The 27,577-nt window shown below is 31.1% G+C and overlaps 1 protein-coding gene across 2 annotated transcripts; it reads left to right on the forward strand.

Annotated features, from left to right (window-relative positions):
- Positions 1 to 3,782: 3,782 nt before the first annotated feature.
- On the forward strand, positions 3,783 to 27,155 carry LOC139489135 (uncharacterized). Of its 2 annotated transcripts, XM_071275271.1 has the most exons (12): positions 3,783 to 3,933; positions 6,505 to 6,726; positions 7,276 to 7,403; positions 7,903 to 8,083; positions 9,535 to 9,666; positions 12,996 to 13,181; positions 13,531 to 13,635; positions 18,548 to 18,628; positions 21,539 to 21,607; positions 23,771 to 23,836; positions 24,609 to 24,687; positions 26,238 to 27,155. In XM_071275271.1, the coding sequence occupies exons 1-12, from the start codon at positions 3,873 to 3,875 to the stop codon at positions 26,644 to 26,646; spliced, it is 1,719 nt and encodes a 572-aa protein (XP_071131372.1). In that variant the 5' UTR covers positions 3,783 to 3,872; the 3' UTR covers positions 26,647 to 27,155. The 2 variants fall into 2 exon arrangements, with proteins under 2 accessions (XP_071131372.1, XP_071131373.1); XM_071275272.1 differs by lacking the exon at positions 21,539 to 21,607.
- The last annotated feature ends 422 nt before the right edge of the window (positions 27,156 to 27,577 follow it).

A 27,577-nucleotide genomic window follows, 5' to 3' on the forward strand; every position in this document is an offset into this window, starting at 1 on the left:
CATTCTCTCGCCAACTTCGAACTGGTCAAGTTCAGATTTAATGTTGGTTCATTATTGTTTGATTTTCTTGTTTTTGTACTATATATTGGTATTTTTGTTTGCTATTACACATTTTGATGATATTTTGTTTTTTATAAACATAAGCTAACTTTCAGTATTGTCCAAGTACACCTTTCGAGACGATCTTCCGATCATTAGGGTTTGGACACAGGTTTCCATATCGACTAAGGTAACTTGGTTGTTGGTTTTTCCTGGCCGGCGGGTTCGTTTATGACGGAGTCAATGTTTTCATTTCGTATTGAAAGCATTGTTTATATGTATATACATATTATTGCATAAAATATTATGTTTGTTATGATAGATTATAATAAAATCCGGTGTCCTTCTAGTCTTGTGGGCGATCAGCAATTATAAATTGTGTTTGATATATTTATAGTTATATATAAGTATAGTGTGTACTTTAATATACACACCACTCATAAAAATTTATAAGTTTTTTATAACTTAAAAATATGTGGAGTAGATTTTGGGGAATCAGAAATAAACAGCATAGTCAAATATTTCCGCAAACTTTTACAATGTAAGGATACTAATCATACACATGTGACATGAATTTAAGACATATATATATATATATATTGAGACTCGAATGATTTTTTCTTCTCCTGATTCATTTTTTGTTTGAAATGGTGACAACTGTGTACATTCCATCTTTTAATCTCCTTAACATAGAAATTACAGTTAAGGCAACCATGTCATTTGATTCGACAGCAATGAAACACATATAAATCTTCCGTGATGTACGGAACTCCATGTATGCAAATCTTCCGTGTGGTACGAAATGACATACATGTAAATCTTCTATGAAGTACGAAAAGGTAAACATACAGACCTTCTTTTAGGTACGAAAAAGGCTGCCATCAAGTACGAAATGGTATACTTGTTAATATTCCATGGGTACGACATGGTCAAGACACAAAAGGGTCAGGGTACGAAATGACTTTTTCAAGAATCAGAGAACGAAATGACTATAATTCGACATGACCACAATCTTGTTTTGTTTTTTGCCTTAATGGTTTATTAATACATTCATATTTGTTAAGTGTCAATAGACAATTGATATTGACATGATAACCAACTTTGTCCCTATGCTTGTCTACTTGGTCGTATATTGTTATGAGGCAAATTTCATACATAAGCTTCGAAACGATGAAAAAATCTGGCAATTCCCCCAAAATTCACTCATCTTTTGTTGTCATGTTGTAAGTCTAAGTTTAAACTTACATATAGTATCGTCCTTTGCTATATTCTTTCTCTTTATAACTCATGATTATGCCATGACGAATTGTATTTGAATTAAATCTTCATCTGAGGGGAACATATACTTTAAAACAATAACATCAGAAATCGCAAAGCCCGTCTCTCAAAAAAAAACCACAAAACAAATCAACAATATTTTTTTTAAAAAGAGAGGCGCATGAGGACATTCAAATTCATAGAAAGAAAATGAAATTACAAAATTGCTAAAATAAGAAAATGATCAACAGACAACCAACATAGGAATGTAAAGTTCTCCGGATGGGTAAAGATATCTTGCCCCAATTCAGATCACATTTGAGGAAAAGGGGACGGGATTACAGTTACTTGTTTGGCTTTCTTTACTTTTCACTGGTGTGTCTTATGTAGACGAAACTCACGTATGGCATTTATTTGTACTGTAGTCCTGCCATGTAATGTTGTCATTTTAGTGTTATATTTAACATTGCAATAAAAGCGCAAGGTTTGACTAGCCGCAAAACCAGGTTTAACCCACTTTTTTTTCTTAAAACGTCCTGTACCAAGTCAGGAAAACGGCAATTGTTATCTTATAGTTTGTTTTATTTATTTTTTGCACTTAAGTGTTTCTGTTGTTTCGTTGTTTTCACTCTTATAGTTGATGTGTTTACCTCAGTTTTAGTTTGTAACCCGGATTTAATTTCTCTCAATCGATTTATGACTTTCGAACAGCGGTATACTACTGTTGTCATTATTTACGTTTTGTGTTTATTTTGGATCTATGATTTTGTCTGTCCCTCTGGTATCTTTTGCCCCTCTTTCGTATTTACAGTGACCATTCTTTTTTGTTAAACAAAATATGACCAACTAATCGAATGTGCCTATCTAAGCTTTGAAGCACGGCTTAGATTGCTGATAATATTGATGTTAATAACGGCGCTAGAGTTTTCACGGGGCATTTGGGAAATCCAGCAATATAACGTTGTTTGCCAGGACACTATTGTAGTATAGGTAGTGAGTAATGGAAGATCCAGTTCTTCATCTTTGGTTGACATCTTAAAGGAACATAAAACAGGGCTATGACTTCCTCCTTGGTATGTTATTGTGGGTATAAGTTGAGTTTCAAAGCGAATTGTCGATACCCAATTCATATGTCAATGTCTTTTAAACACAGATAAGATGTTTATCTGCAGAGACTGGTCAAAATAGCATTTCTTGGTAGAGAGAAAATGTATAACAGATTTATTAAAACCATGTACATAAAAACCATTCCACTTGCCTTTCTAAACTCGGAGTTCAGTATTTTTGTGATTATACTTTTTCCATAAGCCAAAAAATTCTTAGCAAAGTTGTACACGGAAAAACAACAAGCACCTGATTTTTTGTGCAAAGTTAAAATGTCCTTGCTACTTCCGAAATGTTAAGAAGGCATCCAAACACGGCTACTGGTTGGTTACGGTGGCTGAGGAAAAACAAAAATAGTTAGCACGTTACACATGTTACATTATGTTACGGGTATTACGTAGAATTGCTGAATACTCAATATGCCATGCCATGCTTACTTACTTCACCCCAAACGATAGTTGGAGAATATTTGATTATTTAAATATTTAATTGTACAACATACATAACAATTAAATCGAAATGATCTCAGAAATGTTTTAATGTCTTATTCATTAATTGGTAACGTGAGTAACAAGGATTTATTTAGATTACTTAACCTGTTTTTGGCAAACTTTTTGAAATTTCGGGTTCCCAATGTTTTTCAACATCCCACGTTATTTTCCCAGCTTAACTTTACGATTTGATCGTCTCCGATTATTCATTTCTAGAGGAAACGCGCGTAAACGACTTTGGTTATCTTAGTTTATCTTTTGTTTATTTGACTTGACGATGTTATTGCATGCACGCATGGTCTGTCTCATATAATAGATGGGACAGTCATAGTTTACATTTGACTATCAAAACGTTTTTAAAAGACAGTTTGTAAATAATACATTTCTGACACGAAACAAAAAGTCAATTTTACCGTTAAAATCTTTAATAAATGTGTTTGTTTAAAACAAAACAGACATTAAGACAGTATTTTTCTGACGATCAAAATGAAGAAACCTTTTTCACTTTTTACGATACGTTATTCCTAACATGCATAAGATAATTGTTTAAAACCACTAATTCCCGATTATTTTTGAAGATAGCATAATTGTACTAATATAAAGGGACAACATTGTCTGATAACTCACAAATAGTTTATGGATTTAAACTAGGACTATTATTTGCGATTATGTGATAGCATATTTTTATACTCTGACATTTATTTTTATCTAACAGGTTGACATATTCATAAAAAAAAAATTCAACAATTCTTTACCATACCTTTGGTCTTTGTTTCATTTCCTGTCTATCTGCCAATATTTGTGTTATCAACGTGAAATGACATGAAACGCTTCATTGCATTTGTTCATGGGAAGGTCAGAGATGGACCGGAAAATACCACTTATAAATAGTGTGCATAAAACTTCCTGGTTGTATGAATTTCTTATTAACCGGACGACATATTTTGATATCTGAATAAGGACAAAACACATGTGTCGATTATGTTTGATGTTTTCTATTGTGTTATTCTTAACACCATTGTATATAGATTTGTAAATGGGGGTAAGTTGACAGAATTTCAATATTTACATATACTATACATGTAGGTTAAAGCGCCATATATTTTTTTTAATTAGATGGTTCATGTGATAGGTAAATATAAATATGATATCAAGTAGGTTTTATATCATTTATCTATGTCTTCATACGGACAATCAAATGTGAAGCTTCAACCATTATCTTGAAAAGATTAAATTAAGAAAGGAGATATAATAAGAAAATAGATATTTTTATATAAATAGAATGTCATATCATGTACGTGATACTTGTACACAACATGGATTTTATTTAAATCCGCAATTTTTGGTTTATTTCTAAAGTATTACGATCATACTTATACGATACCAAAAGAGATATATGAAGAAAAAAATCTAAATATAAAAGCCATTTTAATCTAAGTTTTAAATTTCACAGACGAAGACTAGGAGGTTTCAAATACACGCCATCGACATTTTCCTGATAAACTTGATATTATCATCATTATATATATATATTTAAAGGACAAAACCCAAAGATTTGTCAACTGTATCAATTCAAACCACAACATTTGTTTGGTTCTCTTTCGAAGTATACTTTTGTGCAATACATATATATTGCACAAAAATATTTATATATTGTACAAAAGTATATTTCGAAAGAGTACCGATTTAATTATTTGTTTTGAATTGAAACAGTAGACAAATCTTTGGGTTTTGTCCATTAAACGACCATACGTTCATTTAATTTCTAATAAAAGTAATATTTATAAAGTGCGTTATTTTAACAGCTTACCTTTAATTAGTTTTAGAACCAAAATATCTACAATAAAATATGCAAGTGGTTTGTTTTCAATACCAACCTCCTTATATATCAATAGTCATGATATTAAAGTAAAATGACACAATAAACACTTAACTGTCTTTGTTCGTGAGAAAGTAATAAATAAACCGGAAAAACTCTTGTTACCACACTTCTGTATTCAACTTCCCGTATACTGTATGAAAACATGGGAAACTGGAAGACATAATGTAATCATTAAATGTGGATTACACACATTTCCAAAAAATGATTGATGTTTTCTCTATCTTGATTCTTTACATTATTGTATACAGATACGCAAATGGGGGTAGGTATACACTTTACATATTTTATATTAATCTTATATCTCGGTTTTCTTTTCTTTTTCTTAATGAGATGATACATGTGACAGATAAACAATAATATTAAATCAGGTGGTTTTAACGTTATTTTAAATTAAGCCTGATCTATATGATTAGTCTGTGTATCTATATACTTAGTAACCTGATGAGCAATCGAACGTAAGACGTCAGTTATTGTCCAAAAATGGTTATATTAAATTAGTAGATGAAGTCATAAAATTGATATTGGTTTATTAATGAAATTGCATACACAAATCTAAATGTCCAAGTGCATTTATATTCTATAAAAGTTAAACTCAACGCATTTTTAAACAAGTTCATTTTGTTCATATCCGTAATTTTTCTTTTTGTTTGATGTATTTTGTTATTATACTCATACGATAGCAAAATTTTATAGTAACTACAATGACTAGTTGTTGCATGTAAGAATGTGTACCATGTAAAACTGTTGTACTTTGACTTTATACATTTGTAATACCAAATATAATAGATCAATAATTGTCTTGGAATAGTAAAAACTTTAATAATAAAATTCATTGCACAATTATTGAAAAGTAAGTTAAACGCATAACTACTGAATTGTTAACAAACGATACCGTAGGAACATTCAATTTTAGTGTGTTGATATTCCGTAACAACAATTTTGGAAGTATATCACCATAACGAGTCTTTATATAGGATGCTGAGCGTGGGAAACATATGCAACAAAAAGTATTGACGAAAACCTTTATGTTCTCTTTAATAAAATTGAGAATGGAAATAGGGAATGTGCCAAAGAGACAACAACCCGACCATAAAAAAAAACAACAGCAGGAGGTCACCAACAGGTCTTCAATGTAGCGAGAAATTCCCGCACCCGGAGGCGTCACAGTTCACGGACTTCAGACTAAGTTTGACTGTTATTGTTTATTGCATCAACCATTTTTCAATATCACATATGATCCTTTTTTTTCATTTGTTAAAACCACAGGTATGCCGTTCCCTAATTATTGGTTTTAATGAATGTGTCTTATCAATATTATCTTAAAGGGTCATTATCTGCGAGGTTTAAAAAAAATCATTATTGAGAGTGAAAAAGTTGTACGATAATTCGTTTTTAGCAGACAGTTTGGTTCAGTTTTTATCAACAGTAGCAAACAAGCAACGCTATTGAAATATTCACTTGCAAGTGAATAATTCGACCTCATACATCCGTATTTATGTGAACTTCAGTGAACATCTTAGCTAGAGATGGATTATGCAGGAACAAGGCGTGTTCAGATATTATAAAGAAAGAATGTCAACATTGGAAGTAAGGGCATTTTGCTTGACTGTATCAAACTACAAAAAAAATGCATTCTAATTCAGGTAAAAATGATTATAAACATGCCTATAATTGCAATAAAAGTTAAATTTTGAAGATAACTTTCAAACTCCATACATGGTTTATTTACAGATGAACTGAATCTCGAAGCGAATGATCTCCAATTGCCTTGGACAGAATCTTTTGGTTCATGTGATGATCCAACATACTGGCATCAGATATTCAATATCTGTCAGCCTGAATCATGCAATGCCTCAAGTGACGCAGATACAATCATTAATAAGCCAAAGTACGGAGACCAACAGTATTGGATCTATGGATACGTACGTCGATCCCCTGTTATCGTGAATATAGGTAAGAATCATAATTTGTTTTTGTTGGAAGAAAAAAAATTAAGATTTCATGAAAGGGATGTGAACGAAAAATATGTCATTTGTTTCTCTAATCATTCAAATTATGAATATCTCATCATTTATAGATCATATCGAGCACTTGCTTGGATTGTAATACTAAAGCTCAGTATTGTCTTCGTGCATTAAGTAGTAGAATTCTTAAATTATCAAATAATAATGAGTAAATTGATATCCAATTATATGCATAATGTTTGTACGAAAATGTCAAACCATCTTATAAACATCTCTTTTTGGAGTACTTTCAGCCGATATTTAATGCACTTGGGCTTTATTTTTAAGATTAATTCTTTGGTTCAACCTAAACCAATAGCTTTCTCCAATATAACAAGTAGCTATTAAGAACTAAAATTATTACAAAAAATATTGTTATGATTTCCAGCTTCGAATTTGTTCCTACAAGTCAGATTAACCCTTAAACATGTTTAATATCTAAAACTCATATAACATTTACGTTCTTTTTATGCTGTAATAATGATTGTTTTTGTTCTAGGGTGTTATAGTTTGAGTGCTAGTGAAAAGAATAATTTACATCGTGGTATCTTCTCATTTGAGTACAACTCGGCTTTTGAATGTTCAATGGCCTGTCCGGATAAAAGTGTCTACTCCGTTTTTGTAAGGGTAAGACAAGTATTCAAAATATGTCTGAAGCCTAGAGGATTTAATGAGGCTATGGTTTTATAACACGGAAACAATACGAACCTTATCTTTTTGTACAATAGAAATGTTTATTGCTGCATGTACATATTAATTTAAATGTTGCATACATGTCCACACTCTTTGTTCTGCACTTAAGTATTAATGTATCGCACTAACCCTGTTAACACTTACTTTACTGCTACAGCCTTATCGTTAGGTAATATTGTTAATATCTATTAGAACAGGGTTTCATATAGATAAGTATTGATTTATAATATTACATTTCAAAATAATACAATTACATACAATTTTCAATAATAAGTCCTGACTCATAGCATTAAACTTTTTTCATAAAATAAAACAATTATGTTTTTCTTTTCGGTTTTTAGGCTTTTGGTTTTTTGTTGTGTTGTGTGAGTTTTTGGTAGTTTTCTTTTTATAATTATGCCAAAGTACTGTATGTGTTTATATATTTGTTTAGGGGAAAGAGTGTCTGTGTATTCAAGAAAATCAATTTACTCAACAGTTTTCGGATAAAAAACTGATAGAAGAAAATACTGGAACTTGCAACCAATTTTGTGCTGGAAATAGTGGAGACATGTGCGGTGGTTCCTCGGTTGTCGAGGGAAAATTGTTATACAGTGTTTATCGTGTGATAACAAGTAGGTTTCAGCTAACACATTAAAAGAGGGGCAGAAGATACAAGAATATCAAACTTATCAATCGAAAATTAACTGACAACACCATGGCTAAAATAAAACAGAAGGCAAACATTTAATAGTATACAAAACACAACATATAAATATAAAGACTAAGCAACACGAATCCCACTAAAAGAGGGACGAAAGATACCAAGGGACAGTCAAACTCATAAATCTAAAATAAACTGACAACGCCATGGCTAAAAAAGAAAAAGACAAACAGACAAACAATAGTACACATGACACAACATAGAAAACTAAAGAATAAACAACACGAACCCCACTAAAAACTAGGGGTGATCTCAGGTGCTCCGGAAGGGTAAGCAGATCCTGCTCCACATGTGTCACCCGTCGTGTTGCTTATGTGATAACAAATCTGCGGGTGATCTCAGGTGCATCGGAAGGGTAAGCAGATCATGCTCCACATGTGGCACCCATCGTGTTACTTATGTAAGTAAAAGCCCGGTAATAAGTATTATTCGGTAGTTCCCATCCGTGAAAAGGGAACAAGATTGTAGTTCAGACATAAGGAACATATATTTGCAATCATCTATGAAACGGATATTCCAGAACAGTGAACCAACTCGATCTTATATTTTCATAACACTTAATTTTGCTTTTGTAATTATTAAAAACATTATTCTTGATTATTATCATTATTATTATTCTCGTATGGTTATGGTCCTGTTATCTATCTCTTGCGGCATGTCCATGGAATACTCGTTAGGTTATTGATGACTTTAAATGGTTAAGACACTGTACATTTCACCCATGGTAACATACATCTATATGATTTTTTGGAACAATATACGCACATATGTTACCTGACAATCTTCATGATCTTCTCTCTGTCAAATTTTTTAATACATTCTGAAGCGTACAAAAAGTCCTGAGTGTCTGATGTTAAGTTTAACACTGGATAAGGTTATGTGACGTCATACTGGAATGAACAAAAGACTAGATCAACATTTCACGAAATTTTTAATTTAACACATTTAGAGTGTTGACCATCAGAGAAATATGCTTAACAGCTTGTGGAAATTAGATATCGCTTAATATCAACTCTCGTTATTTGATCAAGCGATATCAAATTCTCACTCGTTATGAAAACTGGATTATCAGTATTTTTTTATCATCGATATAATGATCTGAAAATGAAACGTTTATTGATATTGATGATAAGATGAAACGAGGGCAAAACTACAAATAAATCGATTATAACGAACCTTATATTTTCCGCTTTACTAATAACAGCTGTCTCATGAATCTAAAAATACAAATCAGTGTGATATTTATTTCTTAAAATAATGAGTAATGTCAAAACATTTCTGTTAAGCTTCGATCATGTTTACTTAAATCGATTTATTTTTAATTTCGCTACAGTTTATTGCTTACTAGTAAAACATTTTTAGGAAGGTTTTCTGTCACCGAAGTTGGAAACACATGTGCAGAGTTAGAGTTCGACGCCAACATGCATCACAAATTCTTTTACGGAACTTGCAGTTCTAAGCGAATGTATATTTGTGAAAGCTATAATATGACTGGTATGTTTAAAATTGGACATGTATTTATTATCAACCTACTTTTAATTATAATTGGAACATATCCGTCGTGAATTCTCAATCCTTAGCTTGAAAGACTTAAAAAATGTCATTCGGAATGCTTTATTTGTAAAAAATTATTATAGACTTCGACCAATATACCACTTTTAAGTTATGTCCTTTACCGAAACAGTTGGTCACTGATGCATGCCTTAATGACGACATTAACCAGAAAGAGGGACCCGTGTGTATTTCTATACTACTTAAGTTCATCAAGCGTCTTCGTGATCGTCAATATGCAGTATAAACTCGAAATAGTATTTGTTCAGTAGATGCTTAATTACAATTTGTTAATGATGGCAGTGCTGATTATCATTTATTAGACTTTTTGGCCGAATAGTTCGTGCAATATAGCATAATATGTTTTCAACAATTCGCTCCACATTGGAAGGCATTGAGAATGCCACTGAACGCACGAAAGATGTTCATTGAACCACCGTAATGACGTAAATTCAACGACCCCGAAAGAAGGTTTATTGATGAATTATGGCAATGCTTAGTTTCATGATATATAATCTGTACTTCAAAGGACATGTCGTTTAAATACAAAGAAGAGATACAGAATTTCCAAATGGATTTCGGCCTAATTTGTAAACAAATCGACAGCACCATGGCAAAAAAAAGATAAACTATGCAAACCATAACAACACCAAAAACGCAAGACTTATTTTAACATTGGACCCTATGGGAAATGCATACAAATGACTTCTTCAAGAGAACCACTAAAAGGAATGAATCAAAACATAGCATGAATGTGCCTTGTGATGTCATGACCAAGTGTTGTTACTTTGTAGCCGATCCATCATCCAAGATGGCCGCCAGCGGGGAACTTATTTTAACATTGACCCTCTGGGAAATGCATACAAATGACTTCTTTTAGAGAACCACTGAATGGAATGAAACCAAACCTAGTATGAATGTGCCTTATTAGGTGATGAGCAAGTGTTGTTACTTTGTAGCCGATCCATCATCCAAGATGGCCGCCAGCGGGGGACTTAGTTTTACAAAGGACCCTAAGGGAAATACATACAAATGTGTTCTTTTAGAGAACCACTGAATGGAATGAAGTCAGACATAGCATGAATGTTCCTTATGAGATGCTGACCAAGTGGTGTTACTATAGCCGATCCAAAATCTAAGATGGCACCAGCAGGGGACTTGGTTTAACATAGGACCCTATGGGAGATATATACAAATGTTCTCTTTTAGAGAACAACTGAATGGAATGAAACCAAACATAGCATGAATGTTCCGAATGAGATGCTGACCAAGTGTTCTTACTTTGTCGCCAATCCAACTTCCAAGATGGTCACCAATGGGGGACTTAGTTTAACATAGGACCCTATGGGAAATACATACAAATTTCTTCCTTTAGAGAACCACTGAATTGAATGAAACCAAACATGGCATAAATGTTCCTTTCCTAATGAGGTTCTGGCCAAGTGTTGTTACTTTGTAGCCAAATTTTATCTTTTTTTTTAAAAGTATTCAAAAACCCAGGTAGATTCAAGTGAGCGATACAGGCTCTTGAGAGCCTCTAGTTTATTGATCTCATAAGCTGAATATTAACGATTTCTGTTTCTTAAACATTTGAACAAATTTCTGCCTGACGTTCTCTTTTAATTTTATATACTTTAGTTTATGTTCTGTGCAAGCTTTGGCTTGTACAATTTAAAATTAGAATTTCAAAGTTTTCTGCAACTACTGTGTTATTTCAAATACTATTGTTGATATCGACGATCTTGACAACACCGATTCGATATCGATAAATTATGTCCAAAATGTGTATCGGCTACATTTATCTATATACTGGTTCGTCTGTTAAGTATGTCGATATCGTCGCTATCAACCAATTATGGTACAAATATTCATCTACTGAAGTAAGGTCAGTCAGATCGAGGATGTGACAGGATCAATTATGCTCTTCCCTAAAATCTTAATTGATGGTGTAGCACCAATACATATAAGCAAAATGTAAAAATCTGTTTGAAAACACTTACCTTATCAGATCGGCTAAATGAACTACAACAAGAAGACAAAATCACAAAGTAACGACCTTAGGGTACTCGAAACTATTCAAATCATGTAATTTAATTTCTATCAATAAATAAACCAATTTTTCATTGTTTATGATATGACACAGATTAAATTTTTATGATCTTTGTTTGTAACCATATTTCACCTAGTTTTCGCATGAATAACTATTATACTCAACGTTATAAAACCGAATGAAACTTGTGGGTTTTTTTTACTTTGATTTATCAGTAATTTGGACAGGTTAACAATTAATTATCTTGTTTCAATGCAATGACGAAAAAATATTTTAATTTTACTTTAATTTCACTGTATATCAATCTTTTTGTTCGGTCTTAACCTAATCAGCTAGTTATGTCTGTTTGTTATTACTTTTCTTAAGTTATCATCGAGTTGATAACGAGTCGACATTGTCGATTTGATGATATCGCATTCAGGTATTGGCATTGGAGTCATTTGTAACGTTATTTAAACTACATCTGGTGATGTTAGGACATAATAAGTTTATCAATTTCAATTCAATTTCGGGTCGACATTATCGATATCAACGATATCGACATCTGAGCAAGTTTTGGATATGCATAATAAAATAAGGACGAAAAGGGATACATACTATGTCGTAAATTCATGTTGATAGATGAATGCTGGAGACATCAACCAGTAATCAAAACTGTCTAATAAATATATAATTTTTATGTTAGCTATTTAGAATTGATGTATCTGTCATACCCTAACTTACATTTATCTTTTTTAAGTTCCTGTGATTTCCTTAAGTTTTGTTTATTACCAATATTTATCTCTTCTTAGTTTTGAACATCTGTAAAATACTGTTGCCTTAGTCTATGTTAAAAGACTTTTCGTCATATTGCACGTTAAAGGATAATATACACACAATTACATGCCACAAAACCAGGTTCAACCCATCATTTTTTTCTTTAAATAGTCGTGAACCAAGTCAGGGAAACGGCCATTGTTATATCATAATTCGTTTCTGTGTTACATTGTAATGTTGTGTTTCTGTTGTGTCGTTGTTCTCCCCTTATATATGATTCGTTTCCCTCAGTTTTAGTTTGTAACCCGGATTTGTTGGGGTTTTTTTTTCAATCGATTTATGAGTTTCGAACATCGGTATACTACTGTTTTCTTTTTTTATGCTAATAGTGTAAGCACATTTTACTTCGTAGTTTTAATTTTGAAAAAAAGAAACGTTAAACATTTCATATTTTGAATTATTTTAGCTGGATCTTATAAGGACATGTGTCCTAATGAAACAGCATCATGGTACGACGCACAACAAAATTGTCAAAAGATGGGTTTGAGGCTCCGGACATACACTACATCTAGTTTTTTGTCTGAATGTAAACAAAAGGAAAAGAGGTTTTGGATAGGAAATCATGTTGCTGAAAGAATTGTATGGGCAAATGGTATATTATGCATTCTAACCTTTTCAATCAAATCTTAATTATAACAAAACACATACGATTTATACTTTAATAATAATTTATCATGTTTATATGCCACTAGTTCTGCTATTAAGTTTCGGAAGATATAAAGACAACCGTTTTTCCATCACAATGACAAATTTAAGAAATATTTACACATGTATTCCTTCTAATATTGTTTTTTTTTATTAATGTATAGTTTGCAGAAATTTAGTTCACATTTCTAAGTTTGAATTATGACATTTTTTAGGTAAAATGCTTTCTTTTAACACCACTTATTAATCATTCTAAAAGTAATCATATTGATAACCAAACGTTTTCTATCATTTAGATTCTTTACCGAAAGGGGCTTTATGTATGAAGTTAGTAATTACTGCGTCTGGCTCCAGTTTTGAAACTGAAAAACACTGCAGTAAGAAATTGAATTCATTATGTTGTAAGTATTTATCACACTTTAGTTCTCGTGTATTTCCTAGAACAGTATCGAGCAATATGTACGCTACAGCGGAAGAATTTACCACAGGTTAGATGGTAATTGGATTGTTTTGATGTCAAGTTTGGTCCGAGACCACAATTAATTCGTAGTGCATTTCTTTTAGAACATAAATGAAAATTAAAAAAAAAAAACACCTGCGCTTTCGCTATGAAATTTTTACAGTGTGTTGTACTACTTTTGGGACAAATTATATCAAAATTATAGAAAACTTCATTGGCTCTAACTCAAAATATGGACAATTTTATGTTTAGGGCGTCTTGAAATCTTTTGACAGCTTCCGAAATGCTAATTTTTAACCTTTTTCAGCTGGACCAAATCACTACTTTCCTTTAAAATTCTGGACCCAATTTTTTTTTACAGTGTATTTGCACCCCCCATACTTGCAATTTGAGGCATTAAACATGGAGAAATAAATTTGGAAGGGTTATAAAAAATATTGGCAAGTAACCCACTGTCAACACTAGGGACTATATTTGTGGACAAGGACAACTAAAATCAAGGGACGACAATTGCCGTTTGCTTGATTTCAACATTTCTACTTCATATAACAATCAATATGGAAATTAGTAGATTTGTTTTATGTTTTTTGGATCAACTGAATCCCTTTAATCATAAAAAATATTTTTCACGTGGAAAGATTTATGGTTGAAAATCACTACCACATTTAAGTTACATTAAAGAAATTGTTCCATATCTTGATAACGGTATTATTATGATGTTTTTGAAATACAATTTTTAAAATTTCAAAATCCTTTAATGCCAAAAATTGACCGTTTTATCAGTAAAACATATGTATTATAATATTATCAAATATTCTAAACGATATCAGGTCTTCTGATGTGTCCATCAATTGCTGCATAAAAAGTCGCTGAAAAAAAGATAAATTTAAGAATGAAGCTTAAAGTTAAACGTTTTTGTAAGCTCTAATGATATACGGTAATCTCAAGCACAGAACCCGTGTCTTCTGTATTTGTGCTATGTTGAAATGGAATGAAATAACGTAATATAAAGGGATGTAAAAATATGAGGTGTGACGTGATTTGAAATATTTTTATATCTTATAAATTTGAAGAGAATATTTAAGATTCCGAAGAATAATCTTAATAAATAGATAGACTGTTTGCTAAACAAATATTGAAATAATCTACACAAATTTAAAAGATTCGTGAAACTCTGCAAACTCTATAAACATGATAAAGCGGACGATGATATTTGAGAATTAAACTTGTGTATCGCCCCAAGTATGTCAGTGTAAAAGAGTATGTTGACTGTCATAAACTGTCAAAAAATCAATATATCAAACAAATCTGGCAAAGCAAACAAAAAATAGTTTTTTTCTAGGCAATTTCTTGATAATGAAGACGATTCCGATCTATTCCTTAATGATTTATATTTTTTAAATCTAATAGATTTAATAACTGTATTAATCAACCTCCTACGTCGATCTATGAGTAAAATACTCATCTATAAAAATAGATACATCTTAAAATTCTAGATCTGCTTCAAATGTTTTCATCTTATCTGTCAAATTACCAGTATAATGATGTTCTTTGAAATTTTTTTAAACGGTCATCTACAGACTTAACCTAACGGTTAGTTGCCAAAACAGTAATTGAGAAAGAGACATGCAGCTGTCATGTACTGCGAGTACTCTCCGACCTGTATTTTTTGTTGTTGTAAGTGAAGTATAACATGTATAAATACCCTGCCATGTCCAATCTATGTTTTTGATTTTTTTTTTACTTTGTATTGACCGCTGATTACTGAATAAATCCATTTTGAATTGAAGTTCACAGTTTCTTGTGCTGTGGAATTTTAAACGACTGTCATTCAAGTGGGAAATTTAGCTAAGTATAAAACAAGGTCCTATCCACAATTTTCTACATAAGGGAATGCCTGATCCAAGTTAGGATATGACTGTTGTTTTTCTAATCGTTTGATGTGTTTGAGCTTTTAATTTTACCATATGATACGGGTCTCTACGTTTTAATTTTTCCTTTAAGTTCGGTATTATTGTATTTTTACTTTTATCTGTAACACCACTGTTCAAGGATAGGGGAGGATTGATCGCCCACAATCATGCAGGTTTAACTCCACAATATTTTGTATGTGCATGACCGAAGTCAGGAGCATGTAGTGCAGTGGTTGTCGCTGGTTAATGTCTGTTACATTTGTTTTCGTAAATTATTTTGTTAAAAAGTTAAAAATTAGGCTGTTATTTTTCCTTTTTAATATGTTTCATTTTTGTCATGTCGTGGTCTTTCATAGCCGAATATACGGTGTATTTTTTTCATTGCTAAAGGCCGTATAGTTGCCTTTAATCGCGAAATTCTTTTTATTTCATTTGGGTTGGAATGTTTTTCATTGGCAATTAAACTACATCTCCTTACTTTTATATGCTGTCAAAAAGGATATTATTATAATTTTAAAACTTTTCTTTGAGCTCATGTTGGTGCCTTCGTTTAAGATTTTCTTGTCCAAATTGTTTTTATTGATGACTCTTTCTCCGTATTTATATTGAAAGCTGTCCTGATACAATAATTTTAAATGTGTATAATACATTAATTGGTGACAAGCGAAAAATTGTCACTTACTCAGATTATTTTCAACAAAATGTGACATAGATAAAATAAAAAATATATTAGTCCTGAATTTAAAATGTAAATATAAAAACTACACGAAGAAGAGTATTGAGACTGCTGTTTACGTCGACATAAAAATGATGAATTGATCATTCAAAAATTTATACTCACCAACATTTATCAAAAAGGTAACCATAATTTCAGAAGAAAGGATATTAAATGACATATATCAAATAAATCAGTCCGAAAAAATACATGTTTTCAAATGATGTACTTTGCCATGATTTGAATAGAACATGGAAAATATTGATAACGGAGGTTATTCCGGAATATATTTTAAAGCCAATATGCGAGTGTAATCGCAATCTATATAGCTCAACCATTAATCTTCCAATGTTATAAATACGAACCTAACGAATAAAGTTTTATCTTACTAAAATGTACTTCTCTTAACTATTTGGAAAATCAACCAAATCAATATAACGATGCTGTTCGACTTTGTGCTTGTTTCGGCTTTCAAACTTTTGTATCTGGGCGTGACTAGTAGATCTTGTGTGGACAAAATGCACTTCTGCGGTATTAAAATTTTGAACTTGTTCCCTTTTGTTGGCTGTTGTTCGTGTGTTTCTTTGTCAGTTGTGTTCTCCAATTTATTTATTTTGTAGTCCTGTGGTGTTGAGTTGTCATTTTAATGTTATATTTCACAAGGCTATAAAAGAGGGAGGTTTGGCATGCCACAAAACCAGGTTGAACCCATCATTTTTTCCTTTAAAAATGTTCTGTACCAAGTCAGGAATATAGCCATTGTTATATTATAGTTCGTTTCTGTGTGTGTTACATTTAACGTTGCGTCGTTTGTTTTCTCTTATTTTTTAGTGTAAATTCACATTGCGATAAGACGTGTCACGGTACTTGTCTATCCCAAATTCATGTATTTGGTTTTGATGTTATATTTGTTATTCTCGTGAGATTTTGTTTGAAGCTTGGTCCGTTTCTGTGTGTGTTACATTGTAGTGTTGTGTCGTTGTTCTCTTATATCTAATGCGTTTCCCTCAGTTTTAGTTTGTTACCCCGATTTTGTTTTTTGTCCATAGATTTATGAGTTTGAACAGCGGTAAACTACTGTTGCCTTTATTTAAGCTGCTATCCTAGTAATTAATCATTAGAAAGATGTTACATTGAAAACTAAGTATTTTGGCATCCTACGGATGATGCATCCAAAGAGTAGACACACACAATAAACTTAAAATAAACGGTTAATAAATTTTCAATTCTTCATATTGCTGCAGTTATTCGTTGATCTTCACATTTAGCCATTTAACAAATATTTCAAAACATTGTAAAAAGAATGGGTTATTTTAAGTGATGTCAACTCGATGAAGATTAACTAATCGATTACTCGTTAGATTAACCGAGAGATACTCGAGTATTCGCTTGGTAAAAGATTACAAAATTGAAACAAATAAATGCCCCACCTTTATTATGTATTGTGAATCGTTGTCTCGTGATCGTAAAACCCTCAACATTAGAACCAAGGAATAAATGATAATCCAAAGGTTGTTTCCACACTTAAAAGTTTATTTACTACGTGCACTAATTATTTAAACTGGTAATACTCTAATCAAGGTATTAATTAATATCTATTTAAAAAAAATATGACTCAAACAACAGTATTTGTGAACCGTACCAAAACACATTTAATGATCAAAAAAGGGGTTATGATTAGAAATAACTGATTCCTTTAATCATTTTCTGAAGGTCGACACAGGGTGCAACGAATTTTGGCATATTTAAGAATATTATCTTGTCAACTTTTTCTGGGATGTAGTAATTTCTCAAATTTGTTAGGTGAGTAAGTGAATATGATAAGCTAAAAACGTTAGCTTTGAAAAATTCTTTTGTTATCGTATATCCTGACTGTCCCTCTGGTATCTTTTGTCCCTCTTCTGTGTGTACATCTGTTTGGATAAATTTGAAAGGACAGTTAAACGCAAACACTCGAATATCCTTTAATATTGGTTAATTTATAATAATTTCCAGGGAGGCGCTGTCAATAAAAAATATTTTAGTTTGTTTATAAACTGAAGAAAGAAACAACATTCTAACAAGAAACCGAATAGTCGAGTATCATTCGAGTACTCGTTGACATCCCCAGTTATTTTATAGAAAATATGTTTTAAACATTAACGTTAGCATAGCAATTCATTTATAATGAAACTGTCCATAAATATTTCTTTTGTGTGGTTAACATTTGATTTTATATCCTACAGATACGCAACGACAAACGTCTAGTGGGACGCATGATGAGGCTCACATTACATCAGCATCGACAAAATCAAAAGGTTCAACAGGTTTGTTTGTAGTTTGTAGCAACTTGATAAACACTTACTGAAAAGACATTTTTGTCTTAATTATAAAAACCAATTTAAAAAAGTTACATCATGGTAACGGATAGCTAAGAGATAAAACATTTTTACAGGATGAAAATTAAAGTTACACAATGTGTAGACATAGATTTCGGATAGTAAGTTTAAACTTCCAGGGTATATAAGGACTTGTTGAGTGAGATAATTAAAAGATTCATATCGACCTAATACAGATCTTGAGCCGTTTAACAACTTGTCGAATCCAGGTCTTGAACGGAAAGAACCTAATACACTCTTCAAATGTATTTTGTATCATATTATACTAAATCAAGCTTATATAATATACTAAAGAAAGTAAATTAACAAAAATACTGACCTCCGAGGAAAATTCAAAAGGGAAAGTCCCTAAACAAATGCCAAAATAAAAAGCAAACGAATAAGTAAAACAACTATCATATTCCTGATTTGGTACAGGCATTTTCTTATATAGAGCATGTTGTATCATACCTGGTATCACAGCTACATAACAGTTTTAAAGACAGTTTAATGTATACAAGATATAGAGAACGAGTGTTTTACTAGTAAGTTACGTCTTTTCAGCTACGTGGTTTCAGTAGGAAGCCATTATTCAAAATTTTGTATATTTTCAAAACTTAATACTGTCGATTTATTTATCTGTATGGTTCCCAAATTTCGTGGATTGAAGAATTTGTTATTAAAATGTTCGTGGATATGTTTTTTCGTCATTTTGCCACCGTCTGCGTACATGTACTATACAAAAAATGTGTACATTTAAGTTCGTCGATCAAATACCTACGAAAGATGGTTTCAATAATTTCACAGCATTTTCACTCTCAACCATTTTTGGGAGATAAATTTGGCTTACAGAATTTTTAATATATGTTAAGGTCACGCAACTTATAACCAATAAATACAATGTCTGATTTTAATGAGGATACCAAATATATATTCGGTATTGCTTTCATTTTTATTGCGCTTTCTGTTAACTGCTTTGTCTTTAAAAATCTATATCAACGTAAGTAACTTCATTTTTTTCAAAAACTAAATGTAAAAAAATGAAAAAGGAATAAGTCTATGGATGAGTATGAGTTTTTTTCATTAGATAAACAATAAATTGTTAATAAAAATTACCCAGTCTGTTCTGTTAGTCTGTCCGTTTATCTTTCTTTTTTTCTGCTTGTGACTTTCTATATGATAAGTGACGTTAAAGCGCGAATCTGTCAAACAGGGTAAACTACATAGAGGTCAAATAAAATGAATGTGTTTAGTATGTTATTGAACCTTCGCATGCATACATACTTAATAAATGCACTAAGATTCTATAACTACGATTAACAGCCAATGATGGTTTCGATGAACGTTGAATCGCTGGATATTTACTTTACTTAATCTTTACGGATATATCTGACAAATTCTAGAGTAGATTAACAGATTCCATAATGAGTCTGTCCTCCTATCTAAACCATTGTTCTGGTATACTAATAGAGACAAACTTTTAATTTTTCTGAATTTAATAAGAACTATCTAGGTATGTCAATATAAACTTAATGACTAACTTTGGAGGCAATCACTTACGTAATTTGTAATATATTATTCAAGGTCGCACAATTCATGGGAGTTCAATACCTCCAAAGTCTGATTCAGATGAGCAAAACACAAATATTTCCGTGCAAGCTTCAATTTTATTGCGATTTATTTTTACTTGTATTCTTTTTTCTTACTATATAACTGAGTGATTCTGAAAATTAAATAAAAATGATGATATTTAATTACGTCTGTGCATGAGTCATGTGAGTAAGACGCCTTTTCTTTGATTCCGGTGATTTTATTCGTTTTAGATACGATGGTTTTTTGTTATCTAATTATTTCATCAGCACTGAATATAGAGTTTCTACGACCATTTCAACATTTATATTTGTAATAAACTTATTCGCATGTTTTTGACGTTTGTCGAGACAGTCTTTACCATATATCTAAATTATAAGCTTTTCGGTAAAACATTGAAATCCGACAGCATATTTCAAAATAAAAGAAATGTCGAGCTTTCATTGTAGATCTTTTTCCAAGGATAACTTTCATCATATAAAACAATAGCTTATTATTTAAAAGATATGAACATGTGTCAAACAACCAGGAAAAAAGCTGTTTAAGCTAAAAAAAAAAGAAAAAAAAAGAATTATATTGTGTGTATGTACTGTCTGTCTATCTGCCTGTGTCTTGGAGGATAAACATATTCAAGTAATATGAAGTGAATGTTTGTGATAATAATGTTCAGGAATATGAGGAACCAGCAAATGCGTCCATAATAAACTTAATATATAACTAAATCTCTTCACATGTTATTTGAATTTATCAAGAAAGTGCACGAATCGGTTGCATGTCCAAATTGTTGTTTGAAATTTAAAATATGGTTATTTTATCTATACTACGTTTATTAACTATAAAACAAAAAAATCAATTGACTATATTGCGCAAAATCAATTTTGATTTTTTTTTAACATAATATTAATATAAATACTTGAACAGTCTGATATGTAACTTTATATTGACATCTTAAGAGTAGTAAATGCATAGGGTATGGTGTGTTTACTTTTTTTCATAGTTAAAACGTCTTGTTATTTTTTTAGATTCGAACAAATTTGTATGTTTGTAAAACAACAAGTATTTATATGACATATTCTAATATATATTAAACGATACGACAATGAGTCTGTCCTTCTGCAACAGCTGCATGGCATTGGTATACTATACTAGACAATCTTGATATTTTCAAATATAAAAAGAACGATATAAGTGAACAGACTAAAAGTAAGTCAATATAAATTTCATGACATCATTTGATAGCAATGACTTTCATAATTTGTAATATCTTAGGTCGTACATCTTATGGAAGTTCAATTACTACAAAGTCGGATTTAGATGTAGAAAACACAAAAGAAATCGGTAAAGTTTAAATTTTATCGCACTTTATTTTATTTTTTTTACTTTTGTTCTTCTTTCATGCTCTGTGACGAATCTTTACCTGACGTTTTTCAATAAATTAACATAATATGATGAAACTTTATTACATCTATGCATGAGTTTTTCGCTTTTTCTGTGAGTATGGAGATTAAATTCTTTTCAAATACGCTCAAGTTATCACCTAAATATTTCATCACTATTGAATTTAGAGTTTCAAAACCCACTTTGATATTTATATAAGGAATTTACTAAAACGCATGTTTAGATAGATTTTTTTCTCTGACAGATTTTACTCAATTCTATATCGAAATGCTGATGTCGTTATATTTGCCAGAAAAAGAAAATCAAACTGCTTTCAAATTCTCAAACATCAGAAGAGCATGACTCAATTGACTCGTTAAATACTATATATGGACGTTTTTTTTTTATTAAAAGCGTAATTTTCAGACCTAAAAAAATGGAAAATCAACAATTCTAAAAATTTATTTCAAGGGTTATTTTGAATACCTCTATTTTAGACCTGTTTGTAAACAAAAAGTGCAATCTTCAATACTTTTTAAAATGATATTATTTTCATAATTTTTGTACTGTTTCGTAGGGGACATTTGTCCACTACGAAACTGCTTCTAAACACACATCTTATTGCAATTTTAAATGTCCCCTTTAGACATTCCAGTTTGCTTACTTTATAAACTAGAAAGATCTCATTTTTTTTCTGAATTGAAGAACCATTTTTTATCGATAAAGATTAGACAGTACTTCACATATGAAGGTACAACTCTTGTTATGTAGTGGACATTTTGATATGTTTCGTAGTTGACAAAACCGTATCGTAGCGGACAAAAAGTTTCGTAGTTGGCATCAATCCTATTCTATGTTAATAAAAACATACTAAAAAAAACATGCAGCTAACCCTTGTTATTTGTTCTGCACGAACATAATTGAAAAACGAGTAAAACAAGACTGCATGATAGTGGTAGTGTCCACTACGAAACGTTTTTCTCCCATACTTTTTTCGTAGGTGACCGTTTCGTAGGGGACATATACATGTTTTATTTTTTCCCCACAATCCCTATATTGCAATAGTCACAAAACTGATTGTTTTCATCAAAGTATGTATTAAGCTGATATTTTTTTTCTTCATAAATTTAAAACCAGATACTGAAGGAGATTTGACCCGTTTCGTAGTGGACATTAACAAAATTACGGTATCAATCTGGTCCATTTGATGTGCTCAATTTTTCTTACCAACAATTTACCTGCCGTCCTAAAAGCATCACTTCTTTTGTAAGACCCTAATGGGTATATCTCTTGCAAACAAAATTACATTGATTTTTATAAAACTGTTAATTAGCAAATTTTAATGACTTCGTTTCGTAGTGGACATTTTGTCAGGGACACACCTCCTGAAATTAAATATCCTATGTTAATAGCTGTTTATTAAAATATGTTGGCTCTAAACATACTTTTAAATTATTGAAAAACTTATATTTAGTAAAAATAACATTTATTTCTACATTTTTTATACGATATTTTAGAGTATGAATGTTGAACAGGCGGTCTAGTGACATGCCATTTTGGTTGTTTTGGATCATTCAGGAATCAATATCTTATCAATCCCTCTAAAAAATAGACTGTTTCTTTGCTTAAAAATGTAAAATCTAATTCAATGTACTGACTGCACAAAAAATTACTTGCAAAGATCAAACACATTTTTTTTAAAGTGGCTGGGACAAGAATTAGCGTTTTTATTGAAAAACGCCCATATACTAGATTTGTATTCATTTGAACAAGGTATAGCAATCGACAAATATATTATTAAATAGTTAAAATTTACATGATGTGGATTTTATTTATTGCACTCATCTGTCTGATACGTAACTTTTTACTTTTAGCCGTAAAACGCCAACATGTGTTGTGTTTATGTTTTTTTTATATTAATAACGTCTTTTTAGACTAAACTTTGTGTTTGCTAAGAACAGCAGAACCAGGTTATATTACAGATCTTTTACATATATATGTGAAAGCTTTCTTAGTAGAGTTTCCGATGAGTTAACGAGTTTTAGGTCAAAGGACTTAAAATATATCAGTGTAAATGACCTATTTGGATAACAAAGGCTTAACGAATTTACATTATATTTTAAGGTCGTACAACTCGAAGGGGTCCAGTAAACGCAGAGTCTGATTCAGATGAGGATAAACCAGATTTCAGTAAGGATTTAATAATGTATAGTTGTACGCATACTACTTTGATGAGAGAGGATAAGAGAAATACGTGTACAATTGTAAAACACCTCAAAATATTCATGAGATGAATCCAAAAGTAAAAGAGTTATTTTGAAAGTTGCATTTTGGAGAACAGTGGCTAGTGATATTTTTTTTCATCTTCAATTTCGTACAAACTGTACAATTTCTGCATATATAAAAAAGCGACAATTTGCATTCAAGATACTTCTCTTTTCCAAAATTAATTAAATAAAGATTATATCATTTCTGTAGAAATTTTATAGTCAGTGTGATCCGTAAAAAACAATGCTTACGTAAGAGATCATGTAGAATTAATCAACATCAACAGTGAATTATAATTGTTTTCCATCGGTCACAATTTTTATATTACACCTGTTTATCACTAGAAATTGCCATATAAAAGACATGAATAAAATAGTGAAAACATTAATCTAACTGTTTTCAATTTTTTTATTTATCATCTACATCAATATCAATTAAATATAACAGTAACTTGAACGTGATTTTTATGCTGTAATATTTCTACTGGTTGACTAAAACAAATCATCAAACAAAATATTTCAAACAAATGATATGAATTGGTGCAAAATCATACTGAAATATACTAAACTTGTTCATGCGATGTCTTAGGCTTTTTACAATTATTCTTTCAATTTCCTCGTTTTAAACCATGTATCAAATGAATTGTGTATTTTTTGTTTTGACGCAAAAAAAAATGTTAAACTTTTTCTTTTAGTTCCAATTGTAGCCGGGAGCGTTGGAGGATTTGTAGCACTTGTGATTGTCGTAATAATTGTGTGTATCATTCAGAGAAGGTATGCATTAATGCATTCTATTTTACCAATGATTTCAATCGTAACGATATCATACGTGTATTATTAAAATGATGATACATTGATATGTATTACCATACATTATTGTGAACAATGATTTCATTCGTAACGATCTCATACGTGTATTATCAAAATGAATTACAATACATTACATGTTCCAATTCATCTAGTTTCCTTTAAGATATAAGACTTATCATTTTGTACACCAGACGCGCATTTTATATCTATAAGACTCATCAGTGCTGATTGAATCCCAACATTCGGATAACAAGAAGTTTTATATCATACGCGCATTTCATCTGCATAAAACTCATCAGTTATGATCGAATTAAAACGACCGGAATACCAAAACAAACATGATTTTTAAGAACAACGTAATACTACTGTTGCATTTATTAAGAGCATAAAATTCAAAAATTCAGAGACATTATATATGTCAAATAAGGTTTTTGCCATCTAAAACCTTAAACTTTGCATTTTAAATCATGTCACCTTTTTCATTTTGTTATTAACGCGTTTTGTTATTAGTCTTTATTTAATTTGTTGATTTTTGTGATGTTCAATGGAAAAATGAAATATGAAAAAGTAAACAAAAAAAAAAATACCGAGCTCCGATGGAAATTCAAAACGGAAAGTCCTCTTAATTATCGAATGGCAAAATTAAAAGCTCTAACACATCAAATGAATAAAAACTACTGTCATTGTTAATGCATGAACAAAATGGTGGATTAAACCTGGTTTAATAGCTAGCTAAACTTCTCACTAGTATGACCGTCGCATAAAATTCCAGTATATTGACAACGATGTGTAAACAAAAAACAAACATAATAGGTTAAAATGTCACAAAAGGGGTACAGCAATCAACATTGTCTTATAATTTTAATCACTATAAACCAAAAAACTATGTCAAAGGATATCTCTGTTTTACTTGTGACAAACAACTTCTCAATAAAGGCCCGTTCTGTGTTTCTCTTCATCTCGGTCTTCATGAATGTACAAAGATTATGCAAATCTCCTTAACATGACATAGAATTGAACGTTTCCATACAGATGTTAGATTAATCATTAAACACAACGGATACAACGGATACAACGGATACAACGCGTTTGCAAACTTCAAAGGTATTGTTTCAAGACGGAAGAAGCCCTTGGATTAACATATTTCTATACCTAATTCAATACTAAAGATTTATTTCACGAATGTATTGAATATAGTTTTATAATTCAAGATTTAATTCCGTTATGGTCTTTATATAATAATATTTTAATAAAATGTAATGGAACATTATAAACTGGACATGACTTATTCCTAGCAATATCGCAATATAATGAAATTTTTACCAAAAAAAACGTATTTTTGGAGCAAAGTTTATTCATATCGTTTACTTTTGAACTATTGAAAATATTGATTTTAGCGTTGTATATTTCTTGTTCTTTTGTCGTCGGGTTAGAGTGACTGGATTTGTTCTGTGAACCACATGTGTTTTCTTATTCGAACCACTTTGTATTAAACTACTTTTTATTTCAAACAGGAAAAAATCCAACAACAAGCACTTGAATACAGCTGTTGATGAGGGAGAGCCTGAAACTTACTCAGAACCAATCAAGAATACAGTTCCAGAAGAAAGTAGGAAGTTAGTAATAGAGAATACCATTCCAGAAAAAAATACAAAATTAGTCAACGTTACAGAAGAGGGAATTTACAATCATTTGGGAGACTCAGAAAAAATGATTGAGATGAAACCACAAGATTCATCAATATATGATGTAACGGGAGATGATGAATACCACGTGTTTACAGGGAGTGGAAAACAGACAATAAAAGACGATGATGACCTGTATGATCATGGTGCAGCAAGTGATGTTTACAACACATTGAATGACACAGTGACACCAAACAGACCGGAATCAGACACATACAATGTAATCAATGCTAAATGATCTGATCTAGCAATACGGTTGCCTTGTCTCCTTGGTTAACCGCGTAGGATTTACAAATGCCCACATTCCCTAATGAACAATGGAGATGTCTTTTCTTCATTTTAATTCATACGGCTTTTGAGCTTTATAAATCATTCCTTTTGTAATCCTTTTAACTGATATGTTATTTTATAGAAGATATATCAATGGCAATAAGTATGAATTAAAGGAGATGATGACAGAGACCGGGAACAAATGAAAAGATGTGTATGTATAGTTCATTTTATGTAAAGGCACCTCATAAATATTTTCTTTTTTACTTTCTTTATTGATTTATACATTTCATATTTTTTTTTATTTTTTTTACTATAGCATAAAGATTCCACAATTTTGAAAATGTATATAGAAAATTGTGAAAAGCTGTTTTATTGTTATTTTCTGTGAAATTATGATGTTAACTGGATGAAAATAAATCTCATATCATGCAAGATCAAATGTATGCAAATGGCTTCATTTGTGATCTCACAGAATTTTTTTGTTTTTTTGTTTTTGTCTTGTAATTGTATCTTGAAGTCATGCGGAATAATCACTGTGCGCACAACATGCACTTTAAGATTAATACTGATCTTGAACATGTAAGGAGACAACCAATTTGAAAAGACAAGTGCTTAACTTTGTGTTTTTACTCTTCGCGACCTACAAAAGATTAAACATTTAAGATCAATGAGACAACTCTCCATCTAAGTAACAATTCATAAAAGTAAACAATTAAAGGTCAAGGTACGGCATTCAACACGGAGCCTTGGCTCACACCGAACAGCAAGCTATAAAGGGACCCAAACATTACCAAATTGAATGTAAAACCATTCAAACAAGAAACCCATCGTTTTAATCTATATAAACACATATTAACATACATGTTTGTACTTGACTGGAAGACAAATATTCCATT

This window comes from Mytilus edulis, chromosome 9 (assembly GCF_963676685.1).
Source record: "Mytilus edulis chromosome 9, xbMytEdul2.2, whole genome shotgun sequence".
NCBI classification, from domain to species: Eukaryota; Metazoa; Mollusca; class Bivalvia; order Mytilida; family Mytilidae; genus Mytilus; species Mytilus edulis.